Source organism: Toxotes jaculatrix, chromosome 18 (assembly GCF_017976425.1).
Source record: "Toxotes jaculatrix isolate fToxJac2 chromosome 18, fToxJac2.pri, whole genome shotgun sequence".
Classification (NCBI taxonomy): domain Eukaryota; kingdom Metazoa; phylum Chordata; class Actinopteri; family Toxotidae; genus Toxotes; species Toxotes jaculatrix.
The window spans coordinates 15,400,752-15,424,320 of NC_054411.1; the positions used below are offsets into that span (position 1 = coordinate 15,400,752).

At 41.2% G+C, this 23,569-nt stretch overlaps 1 protein-coding gene across 6 annotated transcripts in view; it reads right to left on the minus strand.

Annotated features, from left to right (window-relative positions):
- Positions 1–23,569, minus strand: part of LOC121198449 (myocardin-related transcription factor A-like) — a 39,301-nt gene that overhangs the window by 3,651 nt on the left and 12,081 nt on the right. For 2 of the 6 annotated variants that reach the window (XM_041062616.1, XM_041062619.1), the window contains 17 exons: positions 19,061–19,126; positions 11,849–11,904; positions 10,909–10,984; positions 10,638–10,799; positions 7,063–7,229; positions 6,766–6,882; positions 6,162–6,230; positions 5,767–5,951; positions 5,295–5,493; positions 4,611–4,878; positions 4,138–4,304; positions 2,821–3,840; positions 2,378–2,554; positions 2,125–2,241; positions 659–808; positions 401–484; positions 76–124 (listed from right to left, as the gene is read on the minus strand). In XM_041062616.1, the coding sequence (XP_040918550.1) occupies positions 76–124; positions 401–484; positions 659–808; positions 2,125–2,241; positions 2,378–2,554; positions 2,821–3,840; positions 4,138–4,304; positions 4,611–4,878; positions 5,295–5,493; positions 5,767–5,951; positions 6,162–6,230; positions 6,766–6,882; positions 7,063–7,229; positions 10,638–10,799; positions 10,909–10,984; positions 11,849–11,904; positions 19,061–19,126 (3,129 nt within the window). Of the gene's footprint in view, positions 1–75; positions 125–400; positions 485–658; positions 809–2,124; positions 2,242–2,377; positions 2,555–2,820; positions 3,841–4,137; positions 4,305–4,601; positions 4,879–5,294; positions 5,494–5,766; positions 5,952–6,161; positions 6,231–6,765; positions 6,883–7,062; positions 7,230–10,637; positions 10,800–10,908; positions 10,985–11,848; positions 11,905–19,060; positions 19,142–19,397; positions 19,442–23,569 lie in introns of those variants that run through there. The other 4 variants (XM_041062614.1, XM_041062615.1, XM_041062617.1 and 1 more) reach the window with 3 other exon arrangements.

Below are 23,569 nucleotides of genomic sequence, written 5' to 3' on the forward strand. Positions count from 1 at the left end.
TGCGGTGAGGGCTCACTCCCAGTGTAATAAATTGTTATGAGATCAAACGGACCAGACAATGTTATTGCATTTTACCTCCTGTCTGCAAAATGATGTCAATAAAATCATCTTCATGCTCTGTATCCTGAGGACACACACACAGAACAGCAACACATTACCCCTCAAGTCTGAATGTAAATTCACATAATACATAATGTAACCGCCTGACATCAGGACTTGATGTGACATGTTATGATGTAATGCTTAAGGGTACTATAACAAAAGAAACACGCCCGAGAGCAGTAACAATCACACACTTTGGATTATGAGCATTCGATTCATTTTGCAGCCTGGTGTGTGGAGATCTCAATGAAATAGCTTGTCTGAGCAATGATACAGTCAGACACGCAGCGCATCATACTTTGTTATCAGGCGATGAGGCAGCCGTCTTAATGGAGGCTGGAGACAGAGGACTAAACAAGACATCCAGACTAGGGCACACCTCCTAGAGGAAATGAAGTGAAAGAAACACAACAAGAAATAACAAGTTTTCATTTACTTTCCAAAGCCAGACATGCAGAAAGTTAGACTCTTGTTCATCCAAAGTTATCATAAAATCTTTTACAAAAAACAACAAGTCACCTTGAAGGATTATCCATGACATGTGTAGATTACTTACAGTTTGAGGGGAAGGTGATAAGGTGTTTTTCCCTGGGGGAGCAGTCTCCTGGTCCTTGAAGAAAGGCTGCAGACTGGGCGGTGCAGACAAACACTGAGCAGCTCCCTGCTGTGGTTGGTCTACAGATATCTGAAGTCCCCCATTCAGTGCCTATATTTATTTATTAAAAACAGTGAAAAAAATAAGCACTGCTCACCAGGGAACAATATTCATTACTCCATATCCATTATTTAGCTATTTACCCATTAATTTAGGCTAAGTATTTATCCATTGTTTACTTATTTAAACATTTATCAATTTTTGATTCAAAAATTATTTAGCCATTTATCTTTTTTTTTAGCTATTTCACAACTTATCCATTTCTTTTAGCAAACTATTTCAACAGTTTATCTATTATTTTAAGCTACAGTAAGCATCTGTTGTGTTTAACTATCTCACTTAACCGTTTATCCATCACTTTTGCTTATGTCTCTTTTCTTGCTAAGTAGTTAACACACACACTCAGGCATTACAGCTGAGTCTATATATCTATAGCTATCTATCTATCCATATATATACAGTATATTTTAATTTTTTTTTTTTATTTAGTTGAGCTACTCCACAATCTTTGCTTGTATCCCCAGGCGATTGCAGAAGTATCCCTGGTCAGGATTCACTGCCCTTCAGACACACGCACAAACTTTCTCCCACCAAAAAGTTTCTTAAACTAGTTCTAAACTTTAGCCTACTGCCAGCCCAGTATTTAAAATGGCAAAGAGACAAGGAGAGACTGCTGATAACAGCAATATGTGCAATCAGCACACACTGTCCCACTAAATCTTGACATTTTTCGAGGTGGGCTTTCCCCCGAAGACCAAGAGCATCAGCACACCTGCACGAGAGATACTGCACATCGCAATTAGCCGAGACGCGATGGAGTCTTTGTTACTCTTTGGTTGACAACATAAATCATAGTAATGGAGGATGTCATTAGACTAATTAGCAAAGCAATAATAATCAGCATCAGGCAAGTGTCAGACACTCTTATCAAGCACTGCTGCTATTGTTTCAAACAGCATACGTCATTAATTTCCATAGATTCACTGGAGCAGTTCTCTCTGACTCTCATGTTTCTGTCCCTCTCTTTATGGAGCATTAATAGATGACTCTGTCTACTCTGACTTCTTGTGATGGAAAAAGAGGCTCTGGGGTTTGGTTGAGAATGAAATGTATGATGGGGATCTCTTCTTAGGAACTGGAAATCTATTGACTGCAAGTTGTGTAGCACGACCATTTCTTACAGTAAAAATGTAGAAGAACTGTTAAAGGTCATAATCTGCTCACCGTGGAGAATCGTACTTTCATATCATCGTACGATCATATTTAACAATGATATTTCTTCCCAGTAATTTTCTGTTGTGTAATGTAATTCCAGCTAGTTTTAACGTGGCAAAGTCAGACCACCGGAATCTTGATTTAAACCTCACCTTTGTGTTTTGTTTTTTCTGAATTCCCATGTGCATGCTCTGTTTGGACTGGCTGTCAGCTTTGAGCAGTTGGACAGGGCTATGTCCTGGGAGCTTGGCTGGAGTGGACTGTAGTCGCTATTGGAAGACACAGTGTGGTAAGTGATGTAAAGTACTGAATATAATCAGAAAACTGCTTTTCATGAATCAGCCTTAGCATTCACACACAACTGTATATACTTATATGTGGACTGCTGAGAGTGAGTTTATGCACCTGAAGAGGGATGTGATTGGTTGCTTTTCCTTCAGGTGAGTCAGTTCTTCGGTTCTCAGTCATGTGATTGGTCAGTGCGATCAGGAAGTGGTTACCGTTGCTGTCTGTGACCAGGGCTGGAGTGGAGTGGAAAGAGGGGGTTGAGCCTGACTGCTGGTTGATGCACGCTTGAGACATCTGTACAAAAAAACCAACCGTAATTTTTACAGCACATTTAACAAACTTATACGTCCATGCCAGCATGACAAAATGGTACACACAAATTCAATCAAATGCCAGCTGTCATTAAAACAACATGCAGCATTGTCTTTTTTACTTTTATAAAATCCTTCATACAAGAGAGCATTGAATTGTTAAAATGTATATTCTCTCTAACCAGTTCAGGACCATTACGAGGAGGTTCTGAAAGTGAATGAATGAGGAAATCTGACACCATTCCTCACCTGTGCTGACTGCTGCTGCACCTGTTGTTTCTGCTGCGTTACAACATGTTGTTGTTTCAAATGTAACTTGGTCTGTATCTGGTCTTGTTGTGGATGTCTAGCCTGCTGCTGCTGCTGAAGCAACTTTTGTTGTTTCATCAGGAGCTGTTGCTTCAGCTGCATCTGCTGTCTATGTTGTTTTGACTGCTGATGCTGCTGTTCTGACTGCAACAGCTGCTTCTGCTGCTGCTGTTTGAGCTGCTGTTTGTGAGATTTCTTCTTTCTCTGCTGAGACAGTTTCTGCAGGTTCTGCTGATTCTCCAGGACCTGATTGCGGTTCTGAATAGTCTGCTGCTGGTTCTTAATGTTCTGCTGTTGCTGTAGCAGGAGTTTCTGTATGGCCTGCTGCTGGGCCAGCTGCAGGGTGGTCTGCTGGAGACAAACATATTGTTCTTGTTTCGTCTGTGGCTTGACCTGCAGATGAATCTGCTCCTGCGAAGGCTGCGGTAATCCTTGAGAGTCCAGTGGTGGCATATTTTTCTCACAAACAACTTCCTCTTTCTCAGTGCTCTCCTGTTTGACAGTTACCTTGGTGACATCCATGTCACAAGAAACAGACAATGTCTGAGGGGGGAATGGAGGGCGGCCAGAAGAGAGAGGGACAATAGGCTTATCAGGAGGTTCTTGTTTCACTCTTACAAGAACCAGCGGCTCTGAAACTCGTCCTTCTCTCTTCCCGTGTTCCAGCTGCATCCTCAGCACCTCCACCAGCCTCTGCTTCTGCCTCAGCATCCTGGTCAGCTCCTCTATCTGCTTATCTTTCTCTTGCAGCATCTTGTCTTTGTCAACAGTCAGTAGTGGAGCTGTAGTTGAAGTGGTGGTGGCAGCTGATGAGACCTGGCAGCGTTTCTGCAGAGAGGCTGGCTTTAAAGAGAACTGGCAAGGAGATGGGGTAGAGCACGCGGCCTCTTCTTTAATATTCGCTGGAAGCTGAGCAGCTGAACATGGCTGAAGACTCAGCTGGGTGAGAGGTGAACTCATCTGGACAGAGAGAGATAAAATAAAAACAGGTAATCAGAGGAGACCTTGGAAAAAAAAATAAATATAAGTGCAAGAGCTTGATTGAGCTTGGTAATCCACCCAAAAGTTGTTGAGATATTTCCATCTGGACCAAAGTGGTGGACTGACCAACAGGCTGACATTGCCATCCCTTAAAGCCAAAGCACTAGTATGGTTTCCATAGCCATACTCAAATGTGTACAATGAGTGAGGAATGTCAATAAGCTTCTGGGGTTATATAAGATTTATTCAACATATCATGATGGAAAAAATTCCCACCATTTCTCCCAAAGGGTCGCTGTTAAAGCTGGAGTCTTCTGGACTCATGGTGGCCGGCAGGTGGTCAGAGGAGGTGAGGGAGACGGGTGGTGGTGAGACGGTGCCACTACAGGTCATGAGCTGCTGAGGAGTGGCTATAGGTCGGGTGGTACCGCTACCTGCATCAGCTATACAGAGATCAAGAATGAGGGATCTGACACGAGGCAAACAACACTAAATGTCATTCACTGTCTATATTGTTTTCTACATTCCACTTATGTTTTCTAAGAACTGGTTTATCCGTGGAAAATCAACTGAACAAGCACGTTGCTCATCAGCAGTCGGGCTCTTGTATATGCAAATACTGCTGCAGAGGGTAACCCCCTTGACTAATACATAATTCTGTGATCGCATTTGATTACAAAAACATGAATGTACTGTCTATAAGTGGGGCTCAGTGGAAATCATCAACAATCTGCAATCACCTGACTGACTTGTCAGAGAGGATGGCTGGTGGCACTGAAACTGAAACTGCTGCTGTTGTTGCGATGTGTTGCTGTTGCTGCTGGTGACTGCAGCAGTCTTGGAAGCCCTTCCTGCTCCTTCAGCCCCTGGCCCTGTGGTACCCCCTGCTGTTGGAGAGGAGGTAGTGTCACTGCCTCCATTCAGTTCCTGGTAGGTCCTCAGCCTCTCAATGAGGTCGTTTTTGGTGCCGGAGACCGGCAAGCTACGCAGCTTCAACTGGGACTTCAGTTCCGCGACCTGACAGGAGACGGAGTAAAAGAGAAATTGAGATTGAAGGACAAGAGCGAGCAGGAGCAAAGAGATGAGGATAAATTTGAGAGGAAAATTGAAAAGGATCAGAGGAAAAAGAGGAGAGAAAACAAAAAGACAGGGTAATCCATCAGTGTCTCCATGTCAGCTCTGAGTTGACAGGCCACTTTGCAATGACAGAATTTTGTTAACAGAGGATCTTTTACATACATCAGGTTCTATTCACCAGTTACTCCATCGACCCGACAACTTGGAGACAGCAGAGAGAGCTGATGATTCACAGTGTACTGACTCTAGACTGAGAATGTATTACAGTATGGGTGATGCACAGTGTCCAACCATCACCAACACTGCTCGCATCATGAGAATGAGACATAAGCAATGATGAGGGATAATGATCTAACCTTCATCTCATCCAGGTTTGGAGGAAGCGACGCTGGTTTGGTCCCACCTAAAGGAGCAGCACTCTGATGACTGTGGCTGCCCTGGACAGAGGGGGTAGCTGAGAGGGCAGCTGAGGGGGCAGCAAGAGGTTGAGGTGGGGATGAAGCGGTCATGGAACTGGAGGAGGAAGAGGAAGATGGCAGCTGATTTTTCTGAAGCCTGTCAGGAGGAAAGGCAGAGGGAAGAAAAGGACAGTGATCTCTACAGTCTATAAACAATCATCGTAAATGCAATTAAAACTTTTACGCAAGATATCAGCTCCTCAGTTGTGAGCACCAGCTTGAATTGTGAGCTGTCGAATAAACCGCTCCCTCGAAATGAAGCCGATATTAAATTCCTCCAACACCCTCCTCAAAGAACAGTAAAAAGTGGCTATTTTACTGGTGGTCTCATATTCAGGGTCACATCCTTCCAGACAAACTCCCCACTCACTTGGGTGGCGCGGGCAGGATGGCCTGGTAGTTATAGTGCTGTTGCTGCTGACTGAGGATCTGGAGCTGCAGGAAAAGCTGCTGCTGCTGGAGGATTTTGGCATAAGATGAGTCCAGATGGGGAAGAGGCTCTTTATCTCCTTTCTGGTCAGGAGGGATGTACTGATGGTACTTTAACTTCTTTATCTAGAATGCAACACATGAACAAAACAACAACAACATTATTTTAGAAATACATTACCGCTTCTATGGTTAATAATAGTTTTTCCTATTAGGGTTTAGATGTACTGGTTTGTCTGAATACTACTGTTATCACTATTGACTATTAGCAGCACTACTGACTATTAGCAGTATAAGTTATACTTTATAAGTCTAAACACAGAAACAAAAACCTACCTTTGGCTTGTTGTCCTTGGGTTTCTTGTGTCTCTGGGCAGAGCGGTCAGAGTTTGGTTTAGTCTGGGACTAAAAAAAGAGGATTACTGTTGATAATTGTACACTGTGAACTTTTATTCAACTGTATCCCTATTAGAAGAACAAAGAACTTTAAAACTGTAAAAGCTGATATAGTGAACATGTAGGCAGATACCTATTTACACATCCAACAGACATGGAGTTACATTAGCATTCATTTGGAGGTATGTTTGTGGCCACCTGATGGATGTCCATAATCCATATTTTTCTTCTTTTTTTTTTTTTTTTTTTTGTCTTCACTAACTCCTGAGAAAATGTTCTGTCTAGCTGATAAATATTGCACTATGCTTACCAGCTAGTTAGATGCCAAAAAGGAAGTTTAAAATCAGCTGGAAAGCCGTTGGCAATAAAACTTCCGTTATTCCGTTATTCCATTATTAATATAAAAACACTGTTTACAGCAGGTTTAAATCTGAGCACAAACAACTGTTAAAAAAAAGTGGTGAATCCAAGCACAGCTCAAACAGAACTTATTTCCCAGATTATACCTTTTAAAACATTTGATTGGTCTTGAGATATCACTTACCTTGATTTGAGAGGTAGCACCCATCCTCTGGGAAGAGGATGTTGCTGTCCCATTGGTCAGCTTCAGTGATGGGGAGGATCCAGAGAGCAGTGGGAGAGGAGGAGCTGGAGGAGGAACCTGATTGAGAAGATTACAACACACACTGAATGAGCTTCACTGACCACTGACTGCTTCCCCATAGCTTTACAACTGGGGCACAGACCCTGGCAGTAAGATGACATACTGAATTCCCTCTGTACTCTTTGGCACACGATATGTTAGTCACACTCTGCCATCTTCTCTCCAGAGTGATCCTACCTGTGCAGGAGACGGGATGCTGCTCCCAGCCAGTGTCTCTGGTGGAGAGGGAAGAGGTCCCAGGCCCAGAGGTGACTCCTGTCGTACTGGCTGTTCTGGAGACAGACTGTCATTACTGTCCTCATCACATGATGAGTTATCACCTGAAGCCTTTGGAAACTGTGTCTCTGAAAGGTGGGGAGGGATTGTCAGGAGAGTGAAAAAGAAAAGAAGTGATCTTGAAGCAAATAAAAACATAAAAAAAAAACATTGTGTGTGTGTGTGTGTGTGTGTGTGTATGCCTGTCTGGCTTGTGTATGTCACTACAATGACAGGCCCTGCATTTACAGGTCATGAGCCAGTGGATTCCTCCCTGCAATCCAAACTTATTGCACTGTGCCAATGAACACCCTGTGAGCAGCTCCGGAGCCAGCCAAACTTATCGCCAGAGCCTCCTCTACCAGTATCAGCTGCACATCACTGCATGTGAGTGATAATGCTTCTCTGATTATGTGAAACGCTACAAAAAACACACACACAACAAGCTCTTTCCCCAGTGTCTCCTGTTCCTAACGCTCCTCTCAACCAGTGCACTACAGAAAGTGTGATGGCAGCTGCAGAACAACCTAAAAACTCCTGTCTGCATGCACATCATGCCCATGAAAGCCCGTTTTATACGATAACGTGATATCTTCTGTTTTGTCCACGGTGTGGACAGGATGAGCCGAGCTTTGTCCCAGTGATAGCCTGCATTCACCTACATTCACTTTCAGTACAGCCAAACAAATGGAGCCACGTCATTCATACCAGTTCTTAAGTGACAGATGGCATCTCTGTGAGGAATGACGTTACGCTGAGAATACTGGGGGATCAGTTAGTGTAATTTATGCTATGAATGCATTAACTGTTTATTATGTCATGGTTCCTCGTCCTTGTGCCAGCCTCCTCTGCTACTAATGATGTTCTCTTTACAAAATGTTTTCCATGCAATAAAAATGGAAATATACAGCATATCAAGAAAAGTGTGTAAAAAATAAAAAATAAAATAAATCAAAGAATCAAAGCTGTGGTTAATTTTTCCCTCAAGGATATCTCATTATCACCTCATTATTATGCAGACTTATGAGTCTTTACAAGGATTTAAGGAATGAAGGAACCTGCTAGGATTTCCTGGACTAGTACAGAGACTCATCCTTTGCTTGTGAATGTGTGTTATTTAATTACAGGAGCAGCTATGGGCTGCAGCAGACAGCTACGTGAAAATACACCGCTGGCCATTAATTTACCATCAGCAGGCGATGATGAAAAGACAACAGGGGCCTGATTTAATACCCTCCGATAATGTGATGACACCCCCACTGCTGCGCTGTGCTGGTGTGTGTGTGTGTGTGTGTGTGTGTGTGTTGTGCTTTGTTTCTGCCTTCAGCAGCTGAATCTGAAAACACACCTCTAATGTCAGACTCTTCACAAATATCATTCTGCACAGTGAACAACAAACAAAACATTCAAGAGTGGAGCTTTAAAACAGTCACAGCCTATTAACAAACATCACAACTTATATAGATAGAAACCAGCTTAAATATCTATTCAACAACAGGAAACACTGAGTTGACCTTGTGTACGAGCTATGTATGTAGAACCGTGACCAAAAGAACAAAGACACTATTTTTTGCATTTCTTGCTTCAGATACCAGAGGTCTGCAACTAGGTTCAACCATGGGCCAGTTTTTACAGCACTGTTCAATGAGGGGATTCATTTTGTTGATCAAATTAGTCTTAACGCCCTCAAACAGCATTGGGTCGGCACCGTTTACACTAATAACAGAGAGGGTCAAAAATAAATATCATTTATGATAATGTGATGGCTCCCCTACTGCTGCGCTGTGCCCGTGTGTGTGTGTGTGTGTGTTGTGCTTTGTACCTTCGAATCTTTGCATGTCAACTTTGTGTAACTCTTGCGTTCCCTGTGCTCCTACAGTAAGTGGCAGTAATGCAATAGTGTTTATTGTGACGCAGTGACAGAGATGGATAATCCACTGACACTGTATCTTATTGAATCTCAGCAATCTTCCCTCCACACATCAATCAAGCAGCTGGACCCACTGTCTCTGATCTCATCCTCTAATGTCTGACAACACTGGCTCTGGACTAAGGATATGTAATAAAAGCTAGATAGTCCTGCTCTTTTATTTCTTTTATTGTTGATGTTGTAATGGAAAAAGGATGAAACTGGGGTCATTTTATCTGTCACAATGCCCAAATTACAACAGAGTGAAATCACATTTGAGCCCCAACTCTTCAATTAGTATGTAATTCTCCTAATAAAAGATAATGGGTCTTATTAATAGACACTGTGGCTATTTAAAGCTGACAGCAGAGAAGGAAGAGATGTCTTTCCCATCTGTCAAGCAACCCACAGCAGTGGCCATTCGAAGCATGAATACTCAGGTGTGTGATGTGCTTCTGTGTCCTTATTGGATGTAAATGTGTGTCTTTGTTTAAAGTGTGAGTGGCGAGGCATCGGTGTGGGTGTCTGTTTGTGTGTGTGGTGAGAGCAGCTGGGGCATCTGTTCATCATAGGTGGAGGAGGGGGCCAGGAGGGAAATCCTGTCAGGAGCCTCAAAGTGTGGGTGTGTTGTGGATATATATTACACATTTGAATTTATATTATGTTGTGTCCCTGCTCTACATACAGTGTATATGTGAGATATTTTATTCCAAGGTGTGTTGAGAATTTCTTGGTCACCAGGGGGCAGAAAAACAATGAAACAAGTTGACAGATAATTGACCACTATGACATCAAGGTCCCGAAAGTTGTTATAGCTGACATGTTAGGAAACTATCTAACAATCTTTGTCTATATATAGACCCTGGCAATATGGAAAAACATTAGTCTTTATTTGGACTCATGTTTTTCAGCCACCTAATGAAAGTGAGTCCAACATTTCCTCTTCCATTTTAAACATTAGTCACAATTTACAAGGCAAAAGGCCTCTTACAAAAGACATACAGAAACCAAAATAATTAATCACCGTGCATAGTGCACAGCTGTTCTGTAGCTTGTTTCTGCCACATTGCTGGTATTGTTGGTGTTTGAGGTGAAGAGGCCTGTGGTTAACTTATTGTTATCAATCATAAATAATTCAACACTTGTGTTAAGCTCATAATTGGCTGCACCAGTCAGAAGTCATTCTGCGAGGAGTTAATTGCAGTCCAGCTGTAGATGGCAACGGGCCAAGAAACAGTTCATTTGGTGAAAAATTGCAGAAACACTGGATTAACTTGAATGGATTACATTTTTCAATTAGACACCCTGTGGGAGTGAATGGAATCTATTCTGTACATTCAAGCCCATATTGAGTGAGGCAAAAGGCTGAGGAAAATAATACAAATAAAAATAGGACTTTTGCTACAGCTGAGATACAGCTACTCTCACGCTTGGGCCTTCTGTGGATTAGAAGACAAAGTGAATCCCATGACTCAAGTCCTGAGAAGCCTGGACGCTCAACAGAAGCTTCAAATGTCAGTTCAGGTGTTTTTTTTTCCTGGAACCACGTTCTGAAGCCTGGTTAGCTGCTGACAATGGCAGCACTTACCTATGATGGCCTGTTTAATACTGGAGTGAACAGGTAGGATGTTTTTGTGGATCAGCTCCATGGGCCCCGGCCGGTGGGAGATCTTATCGTTCAAATCATCAGCGAGGCGAGCTCTCTTCAGTTGCAGTTGCTTGGCCTGCAGTGATGGCTCCGCTGACGTCTCTGGAAAGACACAAAAACCAAATGATGGTAAATTTTTACCAGTCTGCCTAGATCCTTAGAAATTATTCAAAAAGTTCCATACAAGCAAAAGGTGCCTTGCCGCACTGACCCTCCAGGATGTGCATCCTGATCAGTTCAGATCGCTCCGGGCGACTCCGGATCTTCCTCTTCAGATAGTCCTCAGTCTGGAGGAAGACAGAGAAAAAATAATTATACCACACAACAACATTTCATCTGCCCATGGCCTCTTTTTAAGCTCATACCTTGTTTTCCTCTTTTGCACTCACCATCATGTGTGCTACATCACATACCATTTAGTGCTGTGGTTTCCAACCTTTTTCTTCAGGTGTACCCCCAGATAAACTCCAACATTGACAACATTTTATTTATTAATTTATTCATTACTTTCAGCTAACCTTTTCAATGGTTTATCCATTCATTTTAGCTAAAGCTATTAACTGTTTAGACACCAGCTATTCTTAATTTAGCCATTACTTTTAGCGATTCTAACATTTATCCAAAGTGTTAAGCTCTCTTTCCTATACATGTATTACTCTTAGCTAACTATTTAAATTTGTTATCGATTACCAGCTAATAATTTCAACAGTTTAACTTATCCATTACATTTAGCTATCTTTTGTAGATAAATATTTGAACTGTTTATCTACTATTAGCTAATTATTTCAACCATTTAAATAAATAATAATATATATCCATTACATTTAGCTTTCTCATTAATTCATCCTTTATATTTAGCTATTTCAACCATTTAAGTAATGGTTCTTTGTTTCCGCTGGTTGAGAAACCCTGATTTAATGCATACTTTTATACACTGTACCTTACAGTCCAATAAGTGCATTTCTTTTCTGTGCACATGGCCTTATCTCAGATCTTATTTCTCTTTTTCAGTCTTTCTCTGTTACATGATTACTCAAAAGTCACTCTAATGTTGTGACATGTTACAAAGCCTTGACTAGAGAATTGCAGGTTGTTTTGTTTGAAATCGTTCAGTTTTGACTCCATGATTGGTTTGAGGGTGGCATACGCACCCGTGCTCGCTCCAAGCTCCGTCTCTGTTCATGGAAAGCAGCTGAACTTTTCAGTGCTGGAGGAACAAAGAGGGAAAGCAGAAAAAAAGCAGAGAGAAAGAGAGAGCGAGAGCGAGAGAGAGAGAGAGTGGGGCATTAACATGGCAGTGTGTACATTCACTCTACTGAGGGGAAATGGAGAGCTAAATGGCTTTGAATGGCTCTTTGACTCTACAGTTCAGTTTGAATAGGTTCACTGATGGTGAGGATTATTGCTCTTATATTGCCAAAGCTTTTCCTCTCTCACATTTGAGTGTAGTAACTGTCACTGTACCAGCTCACATGCTTAAAAGCATAGAATAAATGCATAATAGCCTTGGTCGTGGTCCCATTAATGGGCAATGTAAAGGGCCAAAAATCACAAGGTCAAGGAAGTCTAATGAGATGGACTCCAGTCCAACGAGCCTCTTCAAAGCAGCAGAATTTATAGAATCTGTTCAGTATTCACAAATGACTCAAGCCAGACATCTTGCAGGCCTATGATTATGCAAAAACCCAGGGATTAGTGGTACTGGAAACCTACAGTAAAAGCCTAAAGGGTTGTGATGACACCAACATGTTGAATTCAGCATATCAGTACAGGCATTACAATTCTGCTAAAAAGACATTATGGCTGAAAACAAAACTGAATCTCAGACTATTAAACTATTATTTCACAATATCATATTACATGTAAGCGTTCATATTCAGGGAGGTTACTGAGAAGCAGCATGCACAAGAAATCTTGCAGAAGTAAAATTCTAAATTTTATTGACTGAATGACACTTCTAAAACCTGCACTTCATAAACACTATTTAAGGTTTTATCTGCTAAATGACACTTTACAGATCGAGCATCTGTCCACTGTGGTACTGTATATTGTGCTCTTAATGCATGTAAGATAAGACAGATAAGAGCCAATTAAATGAGTGAAAAGTTGTTGAGGTAGTAAAATTAGTTTAAAACAAAACAAACTTCTATTTGAGCATAGTAAAGAAGCACTTAAAAAGTCATAATATATAGATCCAACCCTTTTACATATTATTTTGGTTCACATTCATGCATAGCAATAAAATTATGCTGAATTAAGTGTTAGACAACTAAAGCAAGCTTACTATTTCCAGCCAACTATTTTTGGCTTTCTGGCTACACATCTGAAATGAGCCAGTGACTAACAGGTCGATGTGGTTGTCCTCTAGGCTTGATCAGTATCATAGTATTAAAGTAAACCACTGCGTTTGTGGCTCCCCTCTCCATCAAACAGACTCAGAGACGGCCTTGATGGAAAAGGAAAATTGAAAATAAAATGAATTTATTCCAACAGAAGAATTATTTGGAGGTATAAATGATTGGCAGTCTGGTCAGTTTGAGCTGCTAACTTTATTCACAGTGCTGCATTGTAATTGTTGTAAGTGGTATCTACAGGCTACTACAATGCCATACTGGTGTGACAAAGACTTTTTTTGGCTTTTAAGTTCCATCATATGCTGCAGACCTGGGTGAAATGTTGGGAAGGTACTGAGGTGCTGAAAACACAGATACTGCAATAACCTGGTATCCACATCTACACTGGGTGAGCAGAGTATGATTCGTAGCCCTTTGTAATACAACTTTACAACATTATAATCATCTTAAACATACAGGCAAGGCAAGAAGTTTTTGGCCAAACAGTGGGATATTTGCTGTCAACCAAACTGAGCGCATGTTTTAACTGCTGAAGACCAGAACACTAACCACACAAATAAGTGAAGATGGCTGCATTGAAAGCCTGACTCAAATTCAAGGTGAGAGTTAGCACACAGCTAACGCAACCGAAAATGTGACGCTGGCTTTAATACTTTCTGACTGCTCTGTACATACACACACACACAGATACAGTAAGCTGCACATACACACCAGTGGTGTGACTGGATTAACAATCCTGGGGCAAGACTGCTGGTACCTGCTCAAGCCTCAGTTCACGTCGTTGAGCACTGTCACACTGCTGGTACACACTCACTCTTGCAAACCCTGGAGACATCAACCCTCTTAGACCTCTCACCCATCCACAAGGGGGTTATGCAGCCTACTTGAGGGTGTATGAACCTACCTGTCAATCAGCTACATAGGAAATGAGCAGTGGGATGCAGGAAAGGATGGATGGATGAGGACAGAGTAAGGGAAGGAAGGGGCTGGAGTGAAAGGGACAGAAATGGAAAGAAGGAGAATCAGAAAACGGATTGAGGAAAGACGGGGAAAGGAGATAAATGGAGAGAGGCAGCTGGAAGAAAAATGGAACAACAGACCGAAGGGCAAATGAAGAGGAGGAAATAGAGAGTGGTGGGATGAGGTCAGAGAGAAAAGACCCCATTATGTGCACGAGTGGCTCCATCATGGCTTCTTGCCACCCGACTAAAGCTAACCAGCATTCCCGCTCTTAAAACTTTGAGAACAGCATCATTTCCTCAAGCGGTGGTTGTCTTTTGGAGACAACCACCGCTAGTGGTGTTTTTAGTGTGTTTTTTTCATTTTGAGTTAACTGACCTGCCTGTGCTAAAGATGCTCTCCTCTGTATTTTACTTTCATGTAGGTTCACGGTCAGCTGTTCAAACTGGCTGATATATTTCTCTACCTCATAAATTAACTCCTTTAGCCACTCAGTGACTAAAACATAATTACTGTCTTAAACAAACGCGTCTGTTGTGGTCAATACATGAAGACAAAACATGTGTAGCTGGTACTTACAGCAGAACTCATATACAGTAAAATATCATCTGCAAAACTCAGGCCACTGAGGCAGGTTTACCAAACATCATACATAGTATATTCCAAGTGTCACAGTTAATCTGATCTAATTATACGTTTATCCTCATGTCCATTCAGAAAAGGCAGCGACTTTGTCTTTGTGTACTGTATAAGTATATGTATAACTGTACATATAAGTATAATTATATAAGCCTATGAACATTCAACAAATGTAAACTAAAGCTTCATACTTTCACTCTTACTTGTTTTGAATTTATACAAAAGTAAATATAATCTAATATTGTTCATACTTTAACACACTTCCACTGACTGTAGGTAAACTGTTAAGGTCGTCTCCTTTAGCTCTTTTTTATTGCTCTTTTTTCCACTTTGTTGCATCAACATTTCGGTTACATAACCTGATTATTTCTTTGTGCATGTGTTTTTCTGAGAAGCAAAAGAGTATAAATAAAGTGTTAGGTGGGGTATCACACTGGGCTCACACAAGCCCTGTGTCACACAAACACACTCCACCACACAACAACAGCCTCAAGAAACCAAACATGAAGCCTCAGACACACACCCACACATATTAGGTGACAGGCAACAATGACTGGAATCAGCCATCTTTCATTATGAATGATTATCATGAAAAAAACAAAGCAACTACAAAGTAGGTGATGGCATTGAACAAGTGTCACTCAAACTGACTAGTAGTATTGGGCTCACGGTGCCTGAAAATGCCTGTGTTTGCAGTTCCCATAAAGCAGGAATCTGAAAGATAGTTGGAAGGAGAATAGAGATGGAAAATAAAAAAAGTCAATGAGTGATAAAGAGAGACAGGGCACAGGCGGATGAAAAAAGGCTGAAGACAGAGAGGGAGGTTGTGTGGCTGTTTATGAGAATATCATTCCAAAACTAGAAAGGGGGGGCTTCCTCTGAGGTCTAGTCTGATGTTTTATGAAAGAGACGAAGAGGATGTGGTCTTATGAGAAATACTCTGATGACTAAATGGGAGATGAAAATGCAAAGTGAAGTGCTGGTGGACGAAAGGTGAAAAGGCAGCAAGAGGAAAGGACTAAAATAATGAGATTAAAGTTGGTAGTAATTTGTTAACACGTCAGAAAAAAATAGACACAGGAGGAAAATGCATAAGTGAAAAATGGAGTCCATTATAGAGAAAGAGGGTCAGATGTCAGCATGTGGACTGTCAACGAGAGGAGGAATGGGAAAGGAGGAATGAGGGCCTGAAGCATATGGGAGACAGGAATTCAACTGAAGCCAGAGGTGTGGGAAAAGAGAAAGACAGAAGACTTAAACAGGAGAATGAGATGAGCACACCACATCTGAATCTCCACCCAAACTGTCGGCAGTCAGGTTGTATTATGGGTCATGAAGGGGCCAGGTTTTGAAGGAAATGGTGGGTAAGACTTCCATGTTTACAACTTGCAAGCGTTCACGTTAACCAGACAACTCAAGATGGCAGCTACTACAAACTACAAATAGTTTGTTGGAAATCACTAATCTGAATAAACTGTAATACCGCTGAGTGACGGCTGTTTTACTGGAGAATCAGACGTGTGAGGATTATAAAAGACTGTACTACTGTAGACTGTTCAATATGACACAACATCTATTAAAATCCAGTGCGTACTTGCCTTCAACTGTGGACTTCTGTACTTTTTCAGTCAGATAAATCAGAGCTTTCAGAAAAATTTTGCTTTACCAGCTGTCATTACAGCTTGGATGTTGATGTAAACATTATTTACAAGTGTGGTAACTATGATAAGGCCAATACAATGTGAAGAAGTCTATGGTCAATGGTCAATATGACAACAACCTTCACACCATAGGGTCCAGCAGCTGAGGTCCAGCCTTTACCTGATAAAAACAACTTTCAGCTCACTTTCTCCATCAGTCACATCATCAAACAGGAAACCAAACATTTTGATCGTTGTCACAGCCAGTTCCTGCAACAAGGCAGGGCGGAGGAAACACAAGACAAGACAAAGAAATGCTGTGATTACACTTGGCCTGGCCACACTTGGCCTGATCGCAGCTAGGCTTTTGTCCCCTTCTCTCTTACACCCACACGTATGTGCTCACTGCACAGATAATAAGAAACTCAGCAGCACAGTTTGTCCTCTCATTGTTAACAATGCTAAATTTTATTGTGCATCTTTTCATTTTAATGGAGCTCTCCAACCAGATGATGCCTGAGCAATGTTCATTATTAATGCTGTCTGAGCAGATAAGAACCGGTTATTGTATTGTAACGGCTATATATAGGAAGGGGGAAATAGTGTGCGTACGTATTTGTGATGCAGAACAGAACCTACCACTGCAGTAGCGACGTGGACACGTAAAATAGTCGACATAAATAGTTTTCAGGCAGCTTATTAAAGCACTTCCAGCAAGAACAGATGTTAGGAAATACACACAGCTAAGATGCACAGCACAGCACACTTCCTGTGTGACAATGTGAAAAGAAAAATTGAAAATGAGCACACCGTGAGACTATTGTGGGATCAACTGTGAACTTCAGTATTTGTGGAAACAAACTTTACTACAGAAATAAACTACAGAAAATGATGCTGCCTAATAAAATTTTTAACAGTTTTTAACAGCGTACTTCAAAGTGCAGATCTAATAGCAGTCAAGCCATGTCTGGCCAAAAGGAGTATAAACAGAACAAACAAGCTGTCAACAATTTCAGTTTGATAGTACAAGAGGAAATCTCTTAATCAGATAAAAAGCAGTTAACGGATGTTCATGGTGGCAGTTGAAGTATGACCTTGCTTCACCTTCGTTTCAATACTGAAACTGCCGCCTGTCAGGAGACGGTGTCACTGTCTTTACCACAATCCAAATCACCTCAGAAACTGTTGTGTGCCACATTACGAGGGTAAAGCTAAAGCAACACGGCAGATTCAAACGGGCAGTCATAGTGCTGACTGAAAGAAAAATCTCAGCATGAAACAAAATCATGAGAAGCATAGGCTACACTCAGCTGCTCACTCAGTTCAGGCACACCGAGCTAAAACTGATGCAGTTTAATACAACAGCCCTGCAACCGCCCTCCTGCCATGACGGTTAAATGTTGAAATGTTGAAACTATTTATGGAGGTTGATTTAACTTGCTTATCATTTTGGAGAATGTTGAGTGTTTTGTATCTCCTATATGTTACTTGCTCTTTTATATGTCGGTGAGGCAAAGTTGCTTTTCCACTCTTGGGGATGATCGAGTTGCATTTTAGGAAATTAATCTGCAACTACTGCCAGCAAAACGTTCTCTGTTTCAGGATTCTGGGATGTGAAGATCTGACGTTTGATGTTTGTCACAGTAAACTGGATATCCCTGAGAAATGGACTGTTGGTCACTTTGGGCTCTGTGAAAGTTCTTTTTTACAATAAAATGTACAATTCATGTGTTGGCCCAGTGTAATTTACATACAATGTTGAACTTTGACCCTGCGTTATGTAATAAATAATATTCAGAAAGTCAAGCAAACGGCTTCAAACATAAACTACATATCGTGAGTTATAGTAATGTTTACTGACAGGCTTAAGCTCATGCCACATCGCTCACCTCAGCTGTAACTGATGGTCGGGGAACCTCTTGCTTTTCATTTCAGCAGCCATGCTAACAAGTTACGGCCTGTGTGAGATGTGAGTCTGAGGAGCGCCCCATCTAGAGTTTTGCATGGAGCCTATTTTTCATGCCTGAGGTGAGCAGTTATCAGCAAAAATAGACAGTGAAAATATCGGTTCATAGTGGTACTGAGATCTTACCAGGAACACTACGTAGCTGACACCTTTCACTGGCCCAGTTTCAGTCTAGGCTATATCTGAGACACAGACATGAAAAAAACCTGCAGAACAGAAATCCAAAACACCTCATGGGAATGGCCGAGTGAAGAGGGATAGCCTCATGTTTTTTATTTATGTTTATCAATACAATTTTTACACTTCAGTACACACTCCTGAACCTTTTTCTGTCTTAACTAAATATAAATTGAATTTAAGCTGAAAGAAAATCAAACATTGCATTGTTGATGGCCATTGTCAAAGACAAACCCAAAAGTAGAAAAGCGGCGGCGCAGCAGCAACACTGTCGGTGAGCTGCCCCAAGGTAAAGACGACGTGATTACTAGCATAGATTCGGGAGGTCATTTGTTCTCATCTATTCTATTAAAATGACATTTCACATGCGTGCGAGCTGCTGCAGTTCAGCGAGGTAGCAGTCACGCACAGGTGAGGTAAGCAGTGTGGCCCAAGGCTTATACCATATGTTCTATCATCTGTCTGTTTTCACTTCATTATCACACTGTTTGTCTTCAAATTAAGAAACTTTCACATGACCTATGCATGAATGTTTGGGGCTACACTAAAAACTGATTTTAAATGGTTGCATAAGCCGTGTTTCGCATGCCCACATTTTTTCTTTAAAATATCTTGCTGTGTACTTACGTGGCATGATTCCCTGGTTGACCAACTCTTCTCTTGTCCTCCTCTGTTGCAGCTTCAGCTGGAGAACTGAACATCGAGACAGACACAGACAAAAAGAAGGAGAGACAAAACTCGGTCACTGTGAAATGAATGGGGAGCATCATCGAATCGACAATACACCACCTCTACGTCAGATCCCAGTCACAGAAAGCCACAAAAGTAGTGACACTGCTCATAACTTAGGTGCAAGTTAAAAAAAAAAAAAACATCAAATAAAAATGCCTGTGAGTGAAGTATGGAAGCAATAAAACTAAGCAATAATAGCATATAGTTAAATAAAAGGTGAGTTTTAATTTACCCTGTTAGCTGCTAGTGATCAAATTTGTGGTCCTCTGTGAGAAGATGTACGAAAGTTATGTCACACACTACAAAGAGAAGGGAAACACACTCACAGAAACAGACGCACCAACAGTTTCCTGTTTCAAGTATTTGATGAAGTAGCAGCACATGCACTTTACTGCTGCATTCAGCACATCACAACTACAGAGATATAAAAAAAAGTGTGACAAAGAGACATAAAGGAAATATTGTGCATATTTGAATGTAAGCAATTATGCAGCTTTTTAGTAACTTTTATTGTTTATGCCAAAAGTATGATTACATCTCTCTCTATTTCCGAGAAAGCTTGGATACCGACACGGTTCAGCACAAATCATCATCATCATTTAACTCCTTACGGTAACTGGTATTGCTATTTTGGGATCGTGAGTCTCTCCTCAGAAAAGCTACCAAACTGTCTGTCCCATCATGTTCTCAGCCTACCTCACATTTCACTCATCAGGGAAAAACAAAAGAAAGAAAATCTGCAAAAAGTCTGAGGACTGAACTTTCAGGATGAAATTTTGAATTGACAGGAAATGATCTGCTGCAGATCTGCAGCTCTATCTGGGTCATGAAATCAGCATTTAAGTGTAACAAAATATGGCATCTGGAAACCTTTTGGGTAGAGGGTTCTTTTTCACTCACCCTGACCATATGCAGTTACTATATTAGCTCACACCTTAGCACGGCAGAGCTGTGGCTGAGGTGTTGCAAAGAACTATACGCAGCTGATGTTTTTACATGATAATGTTAAAATACAGAATGGTTTCTTATTACCTGTACGTGCAGTTGAGTTGCAGTTGATTGCACAAATCTCACTGTTTTTACAAAGTTTTACAAAATGTGAGCAAAAGTACAAAATTCAAGCCTGTCTCCTCTCTTTCCCGAGACATTATGTCTGATGTGAAAGGACAAATCCATAAAGTCAGAATTTACTGCTGTACCTTCTGGGCTGAAGTCAACCACCCTGATGACATTCAAACTGTAGCTCATCTTTCCTCAGCACAGCGTTCCTACACCAGGGGCTGAGACCCCACATGGCAGTGCTTGATCAGCAGTCAGGTGAAGTCCATAAAGCCAGCTAACACATCATCTGATTTGTACAGAAACCACACCCAAAAGGAGCATTGTTGCTGGTTGCAAGTTGCTCATTATGATTAAAAAGAACATGATTTTTTTCAGTCTGAAAATAAATGCAGGTAATGCCACACTATAACCTTAATTATTAGGTTAGTAACAGACTTAAAATTATATTTTTTATAAGACAACAACACAAAAATGTGAAAGACACATGCAGCACCAATGACAAATTGCAGCCATATTAAAGCATGCTTCTGTGTCATGTAACAGGCTGTACGCTTTAGCTACTGCAACAAGCTATAACCACAACCCACCATATTATCACTTCATAAATCGGATATAATTATATATAAAATGTGTCAGCAAACAGTTTCTTAGTTCTACATCCGACAGATACAGAGCAGCATTAACATTCATTTGAAGTAGTGTTTCTGGCCACGTCACCAGCTAGTTGATGACTTTGTCTGTCTGCTTGTTTGGTTCTAGGAAGGTAATGTAGTGTAGTAATGTAATGTAGTTGTGTTGTCCAGAGCTTTTTAGCCAAAAACAGCTGAAAGACGCTAAAACTTTAAAGGAAGTGCAGAGATGGGTGATCATTTTCATGTGTGTTTGTCACTATGGGCAACTCCTGTAACACTGCACATCACACACTGATAAATATTGATCATAGCTGCTTTAAATTCATGTTGGCAAACAGCTCGGTAATGATTACTTTTAAGCTAAGTAGCCTATGTTAATATCTTGTCCACATTAAAGCAAGCTGACTGCCCGGTGAGTCAGGGAGCTGAAATCACATTAAACAGAATAAATGCACTATGCAGTATAGGATTGAACAGAACCTGTGTTTCCTGGATTTTGCTTAAACCTTTCCTAAAACTGAATCCAGAACTCTAGATCCTTCAAGTAAACCTGGTATATACTTCTTCAATCCTCTTGTCCACATCACCTGATCCTCTTTCCATCTCTACACAGGCAGATATTATCCCTCATCAACCAAAACATGACTGTCTTCTGTTTTTATTTTCTCAGGCCGACTAAAAACAATTTAGCAATATAATTCACTTCTTCTTTTGTCGTGTACCTTCAGCCTCTTTCTCAGACGACAGCAGGAAGAGCTGTTATCTGTCTCACGCACCTTCCCCTCAACTTCCTCTTTTTCATCTTCTTCAGGTTACGCTCTAATCTCTACTTTTTGATTATTAACTCATGTTTTCTACACAGTAGAAAATACTTGTCTGTTCTGGTGTTTGAGCATTACTAAGTTGGTAATAATGAGAGCAGGCTCTTTCGCCGTGGCTGTGGCCTATTACAAGCAGAATCTGCAGACAGTCCCTCTGTGTGTCCTACAGTAGCCTGAGATGAAAACATTCATATCCCTTTGATTTCTGCGATGAGGACATGGCTGACGCAGGATGTTGCAGTTTCTCGCCTTGGCACCAGGAAAGATTTAACTGTCTCCTGCAGGCAAACATGAGCAGGATAACAAAACAAACACTAACACAGATACTCATTACAAGCGTGCATAATATTTGCAAACACACACAAACATATATAGGACTGCACATCGAATGTGCACAAATAAACGCACACATTTTAATACCTCCACTGATACACACATAGTGTGATTATACATACACAATTATGAAACATGCCCACGCTCACTATGCACTCATACACACACAGGCACACAAACACTTGTTTTCGAGGCAGATGATTTGTGCCAAGAGATGACAGGCAAGTGATGCAATGTGCTGATACACAATCTATTCTGGGAAAGTGTCTTCATTGCTCCAATGCAACTACACAACAGCACGTGTACCTTCACTCACCAGCATTTCAATGCAGATGAATAGCTAATTCTAATGATCACACAGGAGTCAACAACATACAGGCTACATTCGAGAGGAGCCTTGGATAACTAGCACAGACAGTAAACAAAACATTGTGCACACCTTATGAAAACTGCTCTAAACTGTGTATATATGCTCTAATGTGAGCTGCACATGTGAACATATCCAGCCACCTGATGTAGTACCTACAGTAGTTATCCAGCATTATTTTCAAAGCCAAGTAACCTTTCATACTGCATTAGCACAGTTTTCGCTACAAAAGTAAACCACCACTTTACTACTGTCATCATTCCTTAGCTGCCCACTTCTGTGTTGCAATTTTTTTCCAGCGTTTGTGTTCTCAGCTCTTTTTGATACTGTAGTACAGCACTTACTGTACTTTGTGCTCTCTGGTTCTGCCCCCCCAACCTGTGGTCCTCCTCCTCCTCCTCCTGCTCTCTCCCCTTTTCTCTCCTACTCAGTTTTCTATTTGTGTCCATGTTGTAACCGCTTGGAAACTAATCCCTCTGGACAGCCCGATGAATTAAAAGGAACGTTACTGGAAAGTGCCGACACACAAAGAAAAGATGGACTGCCAGTCTGCAGATCTACCAAGTCTCAGCTCATCATGGTCACAATTCTATCACTGTGCCAATCTATCCAATTCAGTCTCCCACTAAAAGCAGGTGGGTGTGGGGGTGGGGCCACATGGTGGATTACTGAACATGAGTTGGCTGTGACAACAGAACGGACCAAGATGGACCAGGTCTGTTCCGGTCTGGGTCAGCTGGTGTTGACAGTCAGCAGATAAAATCATATAGTGATATATAAATATGTGTGATATATAAAGATTCTCATCTTAAGTCTACAGATCCAGTCGCTGCCAGTCGTTCTCATAAAAACTTTTTTAAAACATCACAAAAACTCTTCTCCTTGGCTATTTCAGTGCAAATGTCACTGCACATAAACAGTGCAAGCTGCTGGTTGCATTTAATAAGCACCTGTTTCAATACACTGTTGTTTACACATATCTGAACCAAACCAGAGCATATAGAAGAGTTTCAGCGATGATTTGAATTTTTAAAATGATAAATGACTCTTGAAATATTAGTTTTAAGGGTTGGCTCAATCCACGTCATTACCCTTTCAACTTCTCTGGAAGTCTCTTGGAGTTTGCAGAGTTTGACCTCTCCCAAATTATTCCAAACTGCTCTCTCTCCAGCTACTTTGGCTCGAGGCC